The sequence below is a fragment of the Lytechinus variegatus genome, chromosome 9, assembly GCF_018143015.1.
Source record: "Lytechinus variegatus isolate NC3 chromosome 9, Lvar_3.0, whole genome shotgun sequence".
NCBI classification, from domain to species: domain Eukaryota; kingdom Metazoa; phylum Echinodermata; class Echinoidea; order Temnopleuroida; family Toxopneustidae; genus Lytechinus; species Lytechinus variegatus.
The window spans coordinates 2,386,738-2,405,398 of record NC_054748.1 but is presented as its reverse complement, the minus strand read 5'-3'; the positions used below and the strand labels follow the sequence as shown (position 1 = coordinate 2,405,398).

Sequence of the window (18,661 nt, the reverse complement as noted above, 5' to 3'; positions counted from 1 at the left end):
CATATTCAAATTTTAAAATTTTGGTGGCTCCCCGATTATAAGCCCTCCCCCATTTTTAAATTCTGGATCCACCTCTGTTTTGTCCATAAATTAAACTGAAGTGTGAAATCGTTCGGAAAATAATACATTTATGCAGTATAAAAAGTATTCATTCCTAACTTTTCGAATGTGCTCACTCAACCATGAAAACGTTAAAAGTTCGGAAAGTGTGTGGTGATAAAAATGATGGATGATAAAAACTACAGCAATTAAAGTCTCATTTAAAACCAAATTTGCCCCCAATATTCACCTTATTACCCTTTAAAATGAGTCTGTGACATTGAAAATACCCATTTTCCCAATTTGATGCGTGCTCACTCATCAATAAATAAACAAATCGATTTCATTTTCGCACAGAATTCTGCCCATAGGTTGATGCCAAATGACATTGCTAAAGACAGCCTTGAAAAAAAAGTTCCACCATATTGAATAAGGGATTACTTATATGCACCCATAATGTACACAAGTCTAATAGAGAGGTTTCAACAAATATGAAATAAGGGTTTGCTTCATGGACGGTTTTGTTACTTCTACCAACAGTTATTTTATGAAACTTTGCACATGGCTTCAGAATAACAGACACAGAGTGGGGCCAAGGCCTTGAACTTTCTTCTCATTTGCACCATTTTCGAATATTGTGTGCTCACTGATGCATTAAACATCGGGATTTTCATAAAAATCAAATCAAATGAACTATGCAAGGAGGTTGTGAGTCACAGATACCCATAGTTACAAATTGCATTTTCTCCAATAACGTTTAAAAAAGAGCTAATCACATTCTACATGTTCATTCAAGCGTGAATGTTTAATTAAAAGCCTTTGAATCATTGAAGCATATTAATTGGTCATGAACACAGCAAAAAAGTTGATAAAAAATCAGTTACCAAAATGAAACAATACTTGCCTATGATAGTTGAAAATCGTATTTTTTTTTTCAATAAATGTTCATTGACCCGTGAAACGATGAATATTGTTGAAGATACTCTTCCCCAAAATAACTGTCATCATATTTTATCCTTTTTATTGATATAAATGTGTATAATCCAATTATAGCAAATTTTGACTTGTTTTTATTCAACCCTGAAATTTAGCCAAAAAAGTTGTATCGTCTTTTATAATGTACCTTTTACAAGTCTTCTGACTATTTTTCATGATGAGAATGTGGAATAAGTTTCAATAAAATGGAATCAAATCACGATATTTGGCTTTTGACTTTTGAAAAGTGACATTTTTGCCTTCTGACGGTGCTCACTGAAGCATGACATAAAATACGTTCATAACATTTACTCAGATGATAGCTCATAAAATTACCTACACGGTCATGTAAAAATATATCAAAAACTCGCATTGGTTCGGAAATTATTGATGTTTGTTCAAGGGGGACTTACTTTTTTTGTAGTGTATATTTCAACATTGCTATTCATATAAGCTTTCATTTTTCTCTAAGATGAACGAGAGATGGAGGAGGGTGATAAGTGGTCAGAAAGGGAAAGAGAGAGGGGGCGAGAGTGAGAGGTGGGAAGGGGTCGGGGAAACAGGCACAGATTAAGAGAGAGGGAGAAACAATCTGGAATCAGCGAAACATCTATTTTAGACGTTTTACATCGATCGTCCGCCGAATTTGGGGAACTGCGAAAAGAGGTGTACTATTATCACGTGATCAAAATAAAACCTGACATGTCAGGATGGCGGTAGTGCATCAAAATATCGAGTTCCAGCACTTGAATTTCCTTCTCAAGGTAATATTTAGAAAAATTTAGGCAGAATGTATTCTAATGAAATCATGATGACAGATATATGCATAAAGTTATGTCTAGATATTCCGTTGATTACCCGAATATTTGGTCCGTTAGTGTGTTTCACATTGTCCCACTCGTAGTGTTTTGTGTCAGCTCGACATTTGCAATGATTACCAAAAATGTTGTTCATTCAATTGATTTAACACTCGGGCACTGCATGTGTGTTCAGCCAAGGGTTGATCACTCTCGTGACAGGCCACCAAGAGAATACGGTAGGAGGTAATTCTGATGTGGAAAAGACCCACAAAAATCATAAATAATAAGCTAACTTTGCTGTCGTTTACTCGGTCTAAAACACTCTAGGCGACACCGCAATACTTACCCGTGTTAAGAAACTGAGACTCCACTCACGCGCATTTGGGCAGCCCTAGCTTAGAACTAAGCTTTCTTTCCGTAAAAAATCTTTATTCTTATGATTCAATAAATGTTAATGAATATATAATTACTCTTAAATCGGTACTCACCGGTTCTTTTCTTGAATTTTCTGCCAAATTCCCACGCTTCTTCAATTCTGCGATGGATTCTGTTGCCATAGACAGCTACACATGCAACTCTATTTATAAATGGAGCGCCCCTTACGAGAGTTGTTAATGCCGCGGAAAAATTGTTAGGCATTTTGGCCTGTGGTCAAGGCGTTCTTTTGTTCTATTTTTTTATAGGTATGAGATCGAAATCACAGCGACTATTCACACTGTTCCATAATGATTCCGAAAGGAGGTGCAGCACCCCCCACCCACATGGGCGCAAATCCCAGGGGGACACTTCCCCCTAACCCAAAATAGTAGGGGCACATTATCAAATGTCCCCCTACTATTTTTGTTCTTTTATATATGATGGAAAGAAATAGGCCTACATCATTTAAATCGAAGTAAAACATGTATTTTGGACGAGACGACCTTCTTTTGGGGGTGATAAACCTTCCTTTTTTTTTTTTGTTAGTTTGTTTTTGTTTTTTTTTGCCTGTTTTCCAGCCCCTGGTCCCCTACCTTAGATTTCCACCCTTGCCTCCCACTACTCTTGATATTGTTTGCGAATCTGTTTTGTAAATTAAAGGGGAATTTCACCCTGATAAAAAGATGATGAAAAATATGAGAAAAATCATTTCAAAATATCGATGAAGGTGTTATTTGACAAAAAATGGAGTTGATAGAATTTAGAATGCTTGATTTATTGTGACGTCTATAACGAGCAGTTGCTCTATCCTAAATATAAAATGCCCAAATTTCCCATTTTTAATGGTCCGTAACGACCCACTTTTTTCTTTTTGATAACAAGTATGAATTGATATAGGCCTACTAAAATGTACCATAAAAATCATTATGTATTTCTTGACATTTCATTTACTTTTTTACCATAATAATAGCTGCTTGCAAAGGCCTACGCCGTCACAAAAAAACCCGGGGGGCCGGGGGGGGGGCACTTACATTGACGAGTGGATACCATGCGCGACCAAAAAAAAACGTAAAAAGGATGTCCTTTTCACGATAGGGCACGTTACCTACGTAACGTGATAAGGGTGTCAAAAACACAAAAATAACGAAAAAAGGGTATCTATTAATTCGCTAGGAAAACCGTCGTGTTTAGGGTCTAATTTGCGGGGATGATAAAACAAAATCAAAATGTTTTATAAAGGATGTCCTTTTTGCTCCAACACTTCGTGTTTAGAGTCCGATTTGCGCGAGGTGTAGAAGGTGGGGTCGTACTAAACCAAATAAGGTAAAGCCGACGACCGAAGGACCCGTAACAATAAAACATTCCTGTACTTGTTTAGGGGTTCATTTCAGGGAATATTTGCCAAGAGTATCGTTTTGTTTCCAATACTTGTTAAGGGTAGGGTTTCACACGCCAATACTTGTTAAGGGGTGCATTTTCAGAATATGGAAATTACGTGTTTAGGGTGCTTTTCGAGACCCCATGGTCGCGCATGGTATCCACTCGTGAATGGAAGTGGCCCCCCCCCGGGCAAAAAAAAAAATCTTACCTTTGAAAAAGATTGGTGGGGGATGGATTTTCCTCGAACGCATACCAATTTTTTTCTGCTATTTTCATAATAAACTTTAAATGAATTCAACTTTGCACTACTTAATTTTTTCAAAGACAAAATAACAAAATTACATCTCGTCATCATCATCATCACCACTATCATTAGCATCACCATCATCATCACCACAACCGTCACCACAACCATCATCATCACCAAGATAATTTTCATCATCGTCATTGCCATCATCATCTTTTTTTTTTCTTTATTTTTTCCCCATCCCTTCTTCTTTTTTTTTTCTTCCAATATTCCTCCTTTTTTTTAGAGCGGCACACCGTCATGCTCCCTCACTGATTATCCGCCTCTATATGCTTGGTGTTGTATAAATTGGCGGATATATGAAATACTGAAGAGAAAATAAGGAAAGGGAAAAAGTAAGAAGAAAAAGAAGATGAGGAGAAGAAAAAAAGAAAGCCAAACAAATGAAACAAAACAATGTCAAAATTTCGTAATAAAGTCTTCTACATGTACGTCAGTTTAATAATGATGTTTTCATTGAAATGAGAACAAAAAAAGAATTGAAACCATAGGCGGCGGAAGCGGGGACGTTCCCCCCTAAATTTGTTGTTGACCTTTTTTTTTTGCTTGTCAATTTATTTTCCTACGTCCCCCCTAAAATGTTTGGGTTGAGAGCCTTTTTTTTTGCTTGTCAAAATTTGTTAGGTTGTCCCCTCCTAAAATTTGGGGCTTCCGCCGCCAATGATTGAAACAGGACTACATTATAATATAGTGTAAAGAAATAGAGGGAAGCTCCGAGACAATAAAAAGGTTGAAAAAGAAAAAAATGTGAAAACACAAAGCTCTCACAACATGAGCATAATAACAAATAATAACAAATAAGCGAGGACAAGTAGCTGAGGGACCCCCCCCCCCCCAACTCTCTCTCTCTAGTTATCTATCTATCTATCCGACTCGATTATATAAGAGAAGAATTTACTAATCAAAATATTATGAGCAAAAAGCACGAGCTGATATTTTTTATGAATATTCAAAACTGATAGAGAGACGCAATCGAATTATTCGATTGCGACAAAATTGATGATCTGAGAATTTATTGTTTTTAGGAATTCATTAAAAGCATAAAGTTGATCAGCATTAAAATATGGCAGGCGCAACGCATGAGCTAAAGCTTTATAGGCATACACCGATAAAAAATTTTAAGTATTTTTGGTAATCATGAAAAAAATTGATATTTCATGAAAGAAAGCTCAAATCCCGAGGAGGAATATTCTTATGAATTGACTTTAAAAAAAACTGTGGTAAGCCCCATTTAATATTTGATTATAAGTCGAATAAAACAGTAAAAGCTGACAAACGTTCGCGTGATATTTGGCAACCTCCCCCCCCAAAAAAAATAAATAAATAAATAAAAAATAAAAAAAAGTTTTTAACTATAATAATGATCGAAGGTAATTTTGTCTCGCGTAGAACTGGACAAATGAAAAAAAGATTGTCACTAAAAAATGAAGGTAATTTTGACCCACGTAAAATTTGGCGAGCCCCCCCCCAAAAAAAAAAAAGGAAAAAAGGTTTTAACAAGCAAAAAAAGGCTAAAAAGGAGAAAGAAGAGACAAGAATAATTATGAACGAAATATCCCCATTACAAATAATGCTGTGATCATCATAAAGGAGGGGTCGCATAACTAGTATGAACAACGTATTTAATTCCAAAATATTTACTACAAATCTCAATAGGGGATCGGGCAGAAATGCTCACCCCCACCCCCACCCCCCCGATCCGCCACTGATTCCAATCAATAATGACATTTATCTGCAATACTGATACTTTGGAATCAAGATACTGAAGATTGATATGCTTTACATAAATTATGAACGTCTGACAAAAAGATAATCTACCGATCACCTGACCGATCAGCTGACCAGTTCGCGTATCACTTCGGAGTTGATCACTCGTCGCAGCTGTGTGGAACGCTCACCGAAAATCAACAAAAAGGGCCTGAAATGTAAGTTTAATGATAATATATTTTAATTTGAACTACTTAATTAATACTTTTAATGTCTCCCCAACAAATGAAAGTCATATCACGTAACTCCAATTTGTATTAAGGCGTACATTTACCAAAGTCTTGGGTTGGAAATCAGAACAGCATTGTCTAACCCATATTTTTGGGTAATGTCGCCTATGAGGTCCATACATGTTAATGTTTGGACCTCATTGGTACTAGGAGTGGTCTAAAATTAAATTCATGAAATAATAATAATAGGCCTAATAGGCATTTATATAGTGCCATCTATCTAGAAATATTCTATTCCGAGGCGCACAAGAAAAGAAAGAATGAGAAAGTTTGGATGAGTGTCAAAGTGCCAATAACTAATACTGTAGTGTTAGAAAAGATAAGATTTGAGTTTAGATTTGAAGGTCTCTAGATCTAGTGATTGTATAATTGATTTAATTCTTAAATTTAACGGCAAATTATTCCAGAGAGAAGGTGCTGAGGCTGAGAAAGCTCGTGCACCATATGCTACACGTTTCTTGGCAGTTTTACGAAGTCGCTGGTGTGATGATCTCAGGCATCGAGCTAGTGCATAAGGCGTGATCATGACAAGGTCTTGTAGATATTTTGGTGCCAAACCATTTAACACTTTCCAAGTGAGAATAGCCAGGAGGCTTCTAGAGAGTTAAAATCATTTACTAATGTAAGGTTACTCTCATGCGAAGCCAGGGATTCTATACATGTGCATGTAGGCAGCCAAAATCTGAAACTATCACCCCCGATGTTTACGCCGCCATCTTGTTTTCTATAGTTCTTCACCGACGTTACGCGACGCAAGCGTCTGTATCATTTTTTTCTGAAACGCCTTGTCGATTCCAAAAAGTCCATTCAATTATGTGCCAGAAAGCAACGATGCCTGGAAATAAAAACTGCATCTGCGTTGGAGTGGTCATCTGGCTACTATGCAGGCATGGATGGGAGTGATTTTCATGTTGGCAGTCGCTTGGTACTTAGCAGTTTTAGACAGTTCAAGAGTGATCCCAAAGCCTGTATTTTCAACGCTGAAGCATAGTCTGTGTCCTTAAAGTGAGCGCACAGCTTACTATTGGTCTTTGACTCAATTTTGGAATTAAACATATTATAAATGAATGCTGATGTTAAGACGTGGAATATCTTACTGTGTAATGTTCGAAATCAACATAAAAATATCCATTTTCAAATTTGTGACTATGCTATCATCCTTCTTAGAATAAAAGCAATTTTAATAGCTAGTCGTAATGATGTCATAGTAGTCGTACGATTGGCTACGATTTGAAACTAATTTGGCATTTACTCTAAAATAAACGCTTACAATCTAACAAAATGGTGATCAGTATTCTTTCAATTTTAACCTAAAATAAAATGATGTGTTCCATTCACATTTTCAGAACATGAGTAAAATGTGATTTGTTTCAAAATCGGATTGCAAACAGTCGTAAGATGACTTTAAACATATTGATAACACTTTTTTGGAGAATAAAAATATATTTTGCTATATTCAATTCATGTTTTTCCTTTATCTAGGCAAGTGGGAAAGAGGTCGTTCAGCGTGCATGTGAACATGCCTTTCTCTATCATAATGTCATCTCCTTTCCGATAGAGGTCATAGCTAAGATGGCTGATGGATTGGGAATCAACGTAAGAGATGCCGAAAAGGTCAGTTGAAAGGTCACTGTCTCTCTGTAAATCTTGATTTACCATAGTGTCTGTAATTCAAACAGGATCTCATGCCACAACACAAAGCCAAGGGTCCACCATTCTGAGTAATTTGGCAACATACAGATTATTTTCTGTTTCTCATGGCTGAACCTATAAATGATGCTTTTGGTTTCTACTGGTACACTGTACGTAATTAAGATTTTTTTTTCAGTGTATTATTGAAACTGAATAAGTCACTTGTCCCATTGCCTTCTTCTAATTGGCAGCAAATGATATTGCTTGATTTAGACACATTTTTTTTTCCTGTGATGGCCTTGCAGTGTAAATCAGAAAATGTCATCGATCATTTGTTTCTAAGGCTAAATTGTGCTTCTATATGTTTACAAAATATGATTATGATCAGAGTAATACAAATGCCATGAAGCATCTTCAGTGCTTTCAAAATCATCCTTTTCTTCTTGTAAGTACTTTGAAACAATGCTAAATCTGCCTGAGAAATCACAGGTATTGTGAATATGAAGTATAAGTTTTTACTTGAATTCGATCTAAAGTAAATTTTGTTGCTTAAAATCAAAGATTCCACTTTATGTCAGCAGTATATTGATTGGTTTCATAGATAATAGTTTTCTACCAGTCTGTTATGCTGCCATGGATACGGTAAAACAAGATGAATATTGTGTGTGTGAAGAAATAATAAATGACGATTTTAATTTTGTTTCGTACAGCTTCTAGAGACACTAAGGAAAGTGATTAAACACACTCTCTACATTGGATGCACTGATGCTGCTTCTGTCCATGCTGTTTTCCCTGGTAAGTCTCCAGAGGGCACTTTTCTTTCTGCATATATATTCTTAAAGGACAAGTCTACCCGAACAAAAATTTGATTGAGTAAAAAGAGAAAAATCCAACAAGCATAACACTGAAAATTTCATCAATATCAGATATAAAATAAGAAAGTTATGGCATTTTAAAGTTTCGCTTAATTTCGCAAATATGTAAATATGGAGACTGATGACGTCATCCATTTACTATTTCTTTTTTATTTTATTATATGAAATACAAAATATTATAATTTTCTCATTGTCAACTGAAACATGTTCAATTCTTCTCTGAACATGTGGAGTTAGTATTGTTTAATACTAAGTGGTTCAGTGAAGTTGTTCCTTATTGTTAAATCTGTAAAAAATGAAATTTGTATTTTTCAAACAATAAAAACAAAACACGTAGTGAGTGGTGGACATCATTGACTGTCTCATTTGCATGTCACCGAGTTGTGCATATCACTGTTTTGTGAAAAATAAGAAAATTAGAAGGTCATAACTTTCATATTTTACATCTGATTTTGATGAAATTTGCAGTGTTATGGGAGTTTGATTATTCTCAACTTATTCAAATCAACAATTTTCTTGGGTGGTCTTGACCTTTTAGATACAGGTTTGGATTGAATATATTAGGGTAGTTTTTCATAAAGCTGTTTGTGAAAGTTAAGCTTGTCTTTACACACAAAATGGAACAAGTTCATAGTTGCTGTAAGTCAGCTTCTTACATATATATCTGTTAGCACAAGAAAGGACCACCAGTTGTTATTAAAGTCATATACGTAACTGACAAATAGTTTTGGAAATGGTCTCTAAGTGCTTTTTTATCAAATGTAAAGTTTCAAGAGCATCCAGAAATATGTACTGTATAAGCAAAAATATATAAGTAAATAACCACTCTTTGCTAAGAAAGCATGAATGCTTGTGAACAACCAACCATAGGACAGATAGATTTAGGTCCTCACTAGGCCTGGGACTTTCGGGTTTTTTTCTTTTCGGGTACCGGTGGTAATTTTCGGGCGGGTACCCGAAAATCATGTCGCTCGAAATATGACTGGTGGAAAAACCCCATAGGTGACGTCATCAAGCCAATGCGATGCAAGCCAATTTATGAATGAAAATATAGTAAGCATGCGCATTGCAAACCTCGGCCCAACGCAGTATTCCGTCAAAACAAGTCTGCAATACTCCGTCACCTCGTACCAAAATCGGCCTAGAAATCCACTTTTCTATATTTTATATGAAATATAAAAGGTATTCTCAGAGGATCTGTTTTCCCACCGATACCGCACTGGTAAGCAAATTTTTATTACTTCTTGCTTTTCCATCAAAATCTTACGAAGTAGCGTCGATATTACATCGTGTTCGTGAATTTCTAGAATCTATCGCTACGTGAACAAAGTCAATTGATTTCCGGGTTTCGGAGCGTCGAATGCGCCAGCCAATCACGATCGTGTTACCATTTTTGGTTTATGATAAACTGAAAATGGTATCAAGAACGTGATTGGCTAGCGCCTCGTATGCTCCGAAACCCGGAAATCAATTGACTTTGTTCACGTAGCGATAGATTCTACAAACTCACAAAGACGATGCAACATCGACGCTACTTCGTAAGATTTTGACAGAAAAGCAAGAAGTAATAAAATTTGCTTACTTGTGTGGTATCGGTGAGAAAACAGATCCTCTGAGAATACCTTTCATAATTCATATGAAATAAACGAAAGTGGAATTCTAGGTCGATTTTGGTACGAGGTGACACAGTATTGCAGACTTTTTTTGACGGAATACTGCGTGGGGCTGAGGCTTGCAATGCGCATGCTTACTATATTTTCATTCATAAATTGGCTTGCGTCGCAGTGGCTGGATGACGTCACTGCGCTGCAAAAGAAACATGGCGACGATTGAACGATCTCAGTCACATCGTCATCACTTGAAAAACTAATATATTTATTAAGGATATTTCGAGGGTAATTGGTGAGATTCAGAATGAGACTTGTGTACTCTTGTGATGAGTTTACAATCATGTCTTACACTACGCAATACAAATCAAATGTACGTTATACCGGTGAGCAATTTTCGGGTATTGGGTATTGATTTTTCTACCCGGGTACCCGACGCTTCCGGGCGGGACCCGGGTACCCGGGTTTTAGTCCCAGCCCTAGTCCTCACTGAGGGACCTGGAAATGATGATGAATTATGCCTTACCAAAGGGCCCTTGCACACCACGTGGGAATTGAATGTAATTCACTGCCTTGCAAAGCCTCCCCTAAACTGAAGTATATTATATGCCACCCCTCTGTGGTTTCATTTGCAACAGTGGAAATATGATCATGAAGGGAATGTTTTAGTGATTTGTTTCTTGCAAAGTTAGCCAAAATCATAAAAAAAATCAGTTTTATGTGTGTATTACCACACATGGTATTTCCACAATCATGGTGTGAGTATGAATTTTTTACTATAGTAATTTGTTTTATGTAGATGATCATATATTTGTATTACAAATGCCACACATAGTTTTTGAGCTACAATTATAATTTTACTCTCTTAAATTTTGTTTTCTCTCTCCAGCTAATTTTCACAAGAACCTGAAGGAACTTTTATCCAGAATAATAGGTGACAAATTGTAAGTTAATTTTTATGTTTTCTGAAATTCAAATGATTATGATTTCATACGAGATTTTGTTGCTGGTTTTTGATACATTGTTGATATCTTCATCTTCTCCACGTTCATGTTGCCTTTGATTTGCGTTGTTGAGGGTGGTGACCCCCCTCTAGAAAATTAACATATAGGCCCGTATTCTGAAGTCGGGTTTAACTTAAACTCAGGTTTAAAGTTGCGGTGTAAGTATGGACAGCCAATTGCTACATACCGGGCAATCACTAACAGTAGAGATATCATACTTCAGCTCATTTGGCTCTCAAATCATTCATAATTGTGTAGGAAGTATAAATGATGATTGTCTTCACCATCGATGAATCAGGAAAGAGCACAGTAAACATAAGAAACATGCGACTTAATAAAAATTTTGATACTTTTGGCTTTCCATACTTACACCACAACTTTAAACCTGAGTTTAAGTTAAACCTGACTTCAGAATACGGGCCATAGTGTCTACCATATCTTAGATATTTTCTTGTGAAGTCAGTGGATGAAATATTAAATTCAATAAAGTTTGCTGGCACACCTAACCATGTCGTGTTATATTGTTGTTCAACACTCAGCATTAATGAGTAAATTGTGTGATTGGGTTCACTAACTGCAGTCACACTCATTGAGTCATTTAACTACAAAATGTCGGAAGTTTATTACTAGTAGTTTTCACTTATAAATACGCAAACTTAACAGTATTCGTAATCTTTTGATAGAAGAAAGGAAACTACGCAAATTGATATTTATTGATAATTTTACAGAAACTGGGATTCAAAATGAAGTGGATTTCAAGGAAAAGGGAAAGGAATGTGAAAGTAATGGAAGAAAAGTTTATTGAAACAATACTATGTCAAATTCATTTAGATTTACTTCTTGTAATGTAATCATCTTGTGGATCCGTAGATAGATACAATATTTCTCTTCCATAGGTTTTGGATATAGTATTAACAGTGTGTAGGTTTCCTTTTCATAATTCACATTGTTTCATTTTTTTTCAGAGACAAGTGGAGACAGATAGCAATAGAAAACAAAGGTAAAATGGAGATGTTTTCATTAGTACTTGCAATATCCTTTTTCTTCATCTATACTTTTCTGCCATAGGCTATAATGGAGGCAGTAAACACAAATGCATCTGGTTTGGAGAGATCCCTTACAGTGGGTGGCAGTCACCCAGAATTCTCTACCCCCTAGTCTTGCTTGTATCATTGCTTTCTTGCTATTGAGGAATACTCTGTGGCAGTTAGTCATATGAAAAATCTGCCCTGGGAAGGATTTTTAAATAAGGGGGGGGGGGCTGTGCAGGGGGACTGCTCGATTGGTTGTCAGAGCAATCCCCCCCCCCCCTTTGTTTCCTTGTCACCCTGATTTCCAGGGGTGCTGCCTATGGTGAATAACAATTGCAGCATCCCCTCATTGTAAATCTTGAGGGGGGGGTTCAGTACTTCCACTTCCCAGGGCCATGACTGAATCATGGTAAATGTTTTTTGCAGCATCAACTGCATCAGTAAATGTTTTTGCATAGCAGCAAATATTAGCTTCAGGCTCTGCCTAGATAACAGGCTATCTTACCCTCCCCCCCCCTCACTTCCTTCCAGTTCTCTCTCTTTATCTCTCTCCCTTCCTCATGCCAAAAATAGATTTTGATACTTTTTTATTGGGGGGGGGGTGTTACACCCACAAATGTAATAATCGCCCACAAATGTAATAACGCCCACAAATGTAATAACACTTTACCCACAAATGTAATAACGCCCACAAATGTAATAACACTTTACCCACAAATGTAATAATTTCACCCACAAATGTAATAATGCACTTTACCCACAAATGTAATAATTTTTGATCGCCCACAAATGTAATAATGACTTTACCCACAAATGTAATAAATTTGAAGGGATTTTTGGCAAATCCGTTCTGAACTAAAATCGTATAGTAATGCGTTCATTTAGCACAAATGTGCAAAGTCTGTTTTCCTGACCCGGTCAATTAACAAATTATAATATAAATCCAAAGTCTTTATTCCAGACCCGGTTGTTTCAAAAATAATAATATGAGCCCAAAGTCTTTATTCCAGACCCGGTTGTTTCAAAAATTATAATATAAATCCAAAGTCTTTATTCCAGACCCTGTTGTTTCAAAAATGATAATATAAGTCCAAAGTCTTTTCTCCAGACCCGGTTGTTTAAAAAATTATAATATAAATCCAAAGTCTTTTTCCAGACCCTGTTGTTTCAAAAATTATAATATAAATCCAAAGTCTTTATTCCAGACCCTGTTGTTTCAAAAATTAATAATGACTTTACCCACAAATGTAATAAATTTGAAGGGATTTTTGGCAAATCCGTTCTGAACTAAAATCGTATAGTAATGCGTTCATTTAGCACAAAAGTGCAAAGTCTGTTTTCCTGACCCGGTCAATTAACAAATTATAATATAAATCCAAAGTCTTTATTCCAGACCCGGTTGTTTAGAAAATAATAATATAAGTCCAAAGTCTTTATTCCAGACCCGGTTGTTTAAAAAATAATCATATGATCCAAAAGTCTTTTCTCCAGACCCTGTTGTTTCAAAAATTATAATATAAATCAAAAGTCTTTATTCCAGACCCGGTTGTTTAAACAATAATAGTGCAAGTCGAAAGTCTTTTTCCAGACCCTGTTGTTCAAAAATCATGATATGAATCCAAAATCTTTTTTCCAGACCCGGGTGTTTAAAAAATTATAATTTTAGTCCCAAATGAGATACATTAATGATATTCCAGTGGAATAAAAATTAGAATCGAGCTTAATCTTTTCTCCAGACGCTAATGGTAAATTGAAAATCATGCATAGTCTTTGCTCCAGACCCGGTGACTAAAAGCTGAAACTTTATAGTAATGTGTTTATATAGCACAAAAATGCGAAATCTTTTTTCCCAGACCCGGTTAATTAAAAAATTATAATATAAGTCCAAAGTCTTTTTTCCAGACCCATTTATTTCAAAAATTATAATAATTATAAAAAACAAAGACCCACGATCCTATTTATGTTGAATAACATGGAAATGTAGCGTAGTCTTTCTGTCAGACCCAGTTATAAAAGTCATTAAAAACACAACAACAACAACAAAACAAAGACCCTGCAACCATTAAAGGTCAAGTCCTCTTCAGAAAAATGTTGATTTGAATCAATAGAGAAAAATCAGACAAGCACAATGCTGAAAATTTCATCAAAATCGGATGTAAAATAAGAAAGTTATGACATTAAAAATTTTGTTTATTTTTAACAAAATAGTTATATGAACGAGCCAGCTACATCCAAATGAGAGAGTCGATGATGTCACTCACTCACTATTTCTTTTGGTTTTCATTGTTTGAATTATACATTATTTCAATTTTTACGAATTTGACGATTAGGACCTCCTTGCCTAAAGCACAAAATGTTAAAATAATAAATTTCCACGTGTTGCAGGGAGGAATGAAACCTCATTTCACATGACAATGACGAGAAAATAAAAATATTTCATATTTCATTTAAGAAAATACAAAAGAAATAGTGAGTGAGTGATGTCATCAGTTCCTCATTTGCATACCGACCGAGATGTGCATATAACTGTTTTGTGAAATGAAGCGAAACATTAAAATGCCATAACTTTCTTATTTTACATCCGATTTTGATGAAATTTTCAGTGTTATGCTTGTTGAATTTTTCTCTTTTTATTCAAATCAAGTTTTTGTTGGGGTGGACTTGTCCTTTAAAAAAAATAATTTCTTGTATATTCCTTCCTTTTTTCTATGAAAAAACCTAAATAACAAAACATTAAAATACATATGAAAAAAAACTGAGAAATAAGATATCAGTAAGCAATAGGGGGATTACTTCCCGAAAACGATAAAGTTGTTGATTGACGATCTATGATATGTTATATAAAAGAAAAACATTCTAACAAGAGGGGATAACCATTCCATTCCATGTTTTTATTTGGCAATAAGTCATGATTGACTATTTATGCCACCCACTGTATGAGCAGTAGGGTAACAATTCTATTTAGTATTATTTTTATTACTTCTTTTTGTCTCACCTGCATAGCAGAGTGAGACTATAGGCGCTGCTTTTCCGACGGCGGCGGCGGCGTCAACATCAAATCTTAACCTAAGGTTAAGTTTTTGAAATGACATCATAACTTAGAAAGTATATGGACCTAGTTCATGAAACTTGGCCATAAGGTTAATCAAATATTATTTAACATCCTATCAGAGTTTCATGTCACATGACAAAAGTCAAAGGTCATTTAGGGTCAATGAACTTAGACCATGTTGGGGGAATCAACATCAAAATCTTAACCTCAGGTTAAGATTTTGAAATATCATCATAACTTAGAAAATATATAGACCTAGTTCATTAAACTTGGACATAAGATTAATCAAGTATCACCAAACATCCTGCATGAGTTTCACGTCACATGACCAAGGTCAAAGGTCATTTAGGGTCAATGAACTTTGGCCGATTTGGGGGTATCTGATGAATTACAATCAAAACTTTAAAAGGTTTTGGATCTGATTCATGAAACTTGGACATAATAGTAATCAAGTATCACTGAACATCCTGGGCAAGTTTCAGGTCACATGGTCAAGGTCAAAGGTCATTTAGGGTCAATTAACTTTGGCCGAATCGTTTTTTTTTTGGTGAATTACCATCATAACTTTGAAAGTATGTTGGTCTAGTTCATAAAACTTGGACATAAGAGTAATCAAGTATCACTGAACATCCTGTGTGCATTTTACGTCACATGACAATGGTCAAAGGTCAATGAACTTTGGCCATAATGGGGATATCTGTTGAATTACCATCATAACTTTGCAAGTTTATTGATCTGACTTTTGAAACTTGGACATAAGAGTAATAAAGTATCACTGAATATCCTGTGCAAGTTTCAGGTCACATGATCAAGGTCAAAGGTCATGTGAGGTCAATGAATTTTTGCCACATTGGGGGTATTTGTTGAATTACCATCCTATTTCTGTAAGTGTATTGGTCTAGTTCATAAAACGTGGAAATAAGAGTATCCAAGTATCACTTAACATCTTGTGCGAGTTATAGTAGTTTTTAAAGTCAGCACTGCTGCTATTTTGAATCGCGTGATGTAGGTGAGACGGCCAGAGGCATTCCACTTGTTTATTATTATTTTTTTTTGTATATTCATTCCTTTTTTTAATGAAAAAAAACACAAAACCTTTAAATACATATAAAACAAAAACCGAGGAATAAGATATCAGCACACAATATGGGGATTACTTCCCGTAAACGATAAGGTTGTTGATCGACGATCTATGAGATATTATATAAAAGAAAATCATTCTAGCAAGAGGGGATAAAGTTTTAACAAGTTCTTCGGTATTTTAAATTTTCAGTGTACCAAGCACTATTTGAAATATATTCAGCATTTCTTTTTATTAGTTACAATTCCAATAATCTCAGTGGCCTAAGATATATTTTCTGGGGTTATATTGACCCGTTAAGTAAGTAAAGAGAGAGAGAGAGAGGATTTATGTGATCAAGAAGTGATAAGATAGGAAAAAAAAACTGATTTGAAATGACTGAAAGAGAGACAGGCAAAGAAAGAAGGGCCCCCTCCCACACCCGTACCAGAGTTACGGAGTTAGGCTGTCCCGTCGGTGGATTCAGGTCCATCAACATTTTGAGGTTTAATCTTTCCATGGGGCAAACGTGTGTGTGTTTGAGTTTTGTCAGACGTGTCTAAATCAGATATGATTATTTACGTCTGGGACCGACCTTTAACGTCACCATCCGAAAGACGTGACCAGGGCTCGAACCTCGAACCTCTGCATCAATTTGTAACTTCCCCACGTTGTTGTTGTTGTTGTTATTTTGGGTCTTTAAGGCGCGTACCATTCAGATCTGAATATTTACGCCTTTTATTAATTTGACGTTTTTGTGGTATTCAATTCAATTCAATTTTATTTATTTCACTTCCATCAAACAAAAACAAGTTGTATACCAACTTACGGTATGCCTTATCACAGGGTTTTATAGTTTGGGAGATGCTGGTGTCTAAGTTTTTAGATTAATCTTTTGCTTAATTTGTATTTTAAGAGAACTGGATGTGGGGTAAAGACAACTCTCTAAACCCAAGCATTTAACTGGGTTTAATTTTAAAGATTGGTCTTAGCTTTGATTTTTTTTTCAATATTTATTTATCTTATAAATAGCTGGGTCTAGACGAAGGTCTAAGCATAATAATAATGTTATTCAACAGGAATAATAATATGACAAAGTCTTATGTTTTTAAGATAGTTTGAATTAATTTCTAAATGACTGGGTCTGGAATAGAGACAACGTTCTAAACATGTGCTTTTGTACTTGGTCTTAATTTGGAGGATTGTTGGTTCTTAGATTCGTTGTTGGGGGTTGGGTTTTATTGTTTTTTTATTCTTGAAATAATTGTGTCTGGAGAAAAGTCTACAATCGATCTCCATGTTATTCCACAGTAGTTAGATTATTGGGTATTTGTTTTAGACAATTTTATTTTTAAATAATAACCAAGTCTGGAAAATGGACGTTTTCTTTGCAAATGCATAATTACAATGTTTTGTAGGGGTCTTAGTATTATTATACAAAAGAATCTGGGTGTGGGGTACAGACATATTTTTTACTGGGTGTAACTTTTGAAAACTGGTTTTAGATTTGTTTTTCTTTTTTAATTCATTTCTTAGATAACCTAGTCTGGAGGAAAGAGTACGTTTTACAACTCATGTTATTCCAAGAGAATATGATAGGGTCTTATGTTAGATTTTTTTCGTAATTTTTGTAATAATTAGGTCTGGAATAAAGACAACATTCTAAACCTCTTTTTAAAAACATGTTCTTAGGTTCAAGGATTGCTTGGTATTAGATTTGGAGTTATTTATATTTTTACTCTTAGCCTTATTTTGAAAAACAAATGACTGGGTCTGGCTGAAAGACTACGCTATATGTCCATGTTATCCAGCATTAATAAGATTATGGGGTCTTTATACGGTTTTTGTTGTTGTTGTATTGTTATTTACAATTTTTGAATAACAGGGTTTGGAGAAAAGGCTAAGCTCGATTTTCCTTTTTTCCACTGGAATATCATTATGGTATCTTAGTTTGGACTTATATTATAATTTTTGAAATAACTGGGTCTGGAAAAAAGACTTTGGACTTACATTATAATTTTTGAAACTACTGCGTCTGAAAAAAGACTTTGGACTTTTGTGCTATATGAAGGCATTACTATAGGGTTTTAGTTTTTAGTTTTAAATAACCGGGTCTGGAGAAAAGACTATGCTTGATTCTCAATTTACTCATAGCGCGTATATTCACAATACGTTCAGTATAATTTAAAACGACAACAAAGACTTTGATTCCACCAGTTTTAATTAACTGGGTCTGGAGAGAAGACTAGGCTCGATTCTCATTTTTATTCCACCGGAACATCATTATCGTATCTTAGTTTGGACTTATATCATAATATTTGAAACAATCGGGTCTTTGGACATATATTATTATCTTTTGAACAACCGGGTCTGGAATAAAGACTTTGGATTTATATTATGATTTTTGAAACAACAGGGTCTGGAAAAAGACTTTGGATTTATATTATAATTTTTTAAACAACCGGGTCTGGAGAAAAGACTTTGG

At 35.2% G+C, this 18,661-nt stretch overlaps 1 protein-coding gene across 2 annotated transcripts in view; it reads left to right on the top strand.

Annotated features, from left to right (window-relative positions):
* The first annotated feature begins 1,662 nt into the window (after positions 1–1,662).
* The window catches only part of LOC121421058 (COMM domain-containing protein 9-like), a 35,695-nt gene continuing 18,696 nt past the window's right edge, over positions 1,663–18,661 (top strand). For both annotated transcript variants that reach the window (XR_005970927.1, XM_041615670.1), the window contains exons 1-5: positions 1,663–1,778; positions 7,398–7,529; positions 8,258–8,342; positions 10,919–10,973; positions 11,999–12,033. Coding sequence is in view for 1 of the 2 variants with exons in the window: in XM_041615670.1 (XP_041471604.1) it covers positions 1,725–1,778; positions 7,398–7,529; positions 8,258–8,342; positions 10,919–10,973; positions 11,999–12,033 (361 nt within the window). In the remaining variant the exon portion in view is untranslated. The remainder of the gene's footprint in view (positions 1,779–7,397; positions 7,530–8,257; positions 8,343–10,918; positions 10,974–11,998; positions 12,034–18,661) is intronic.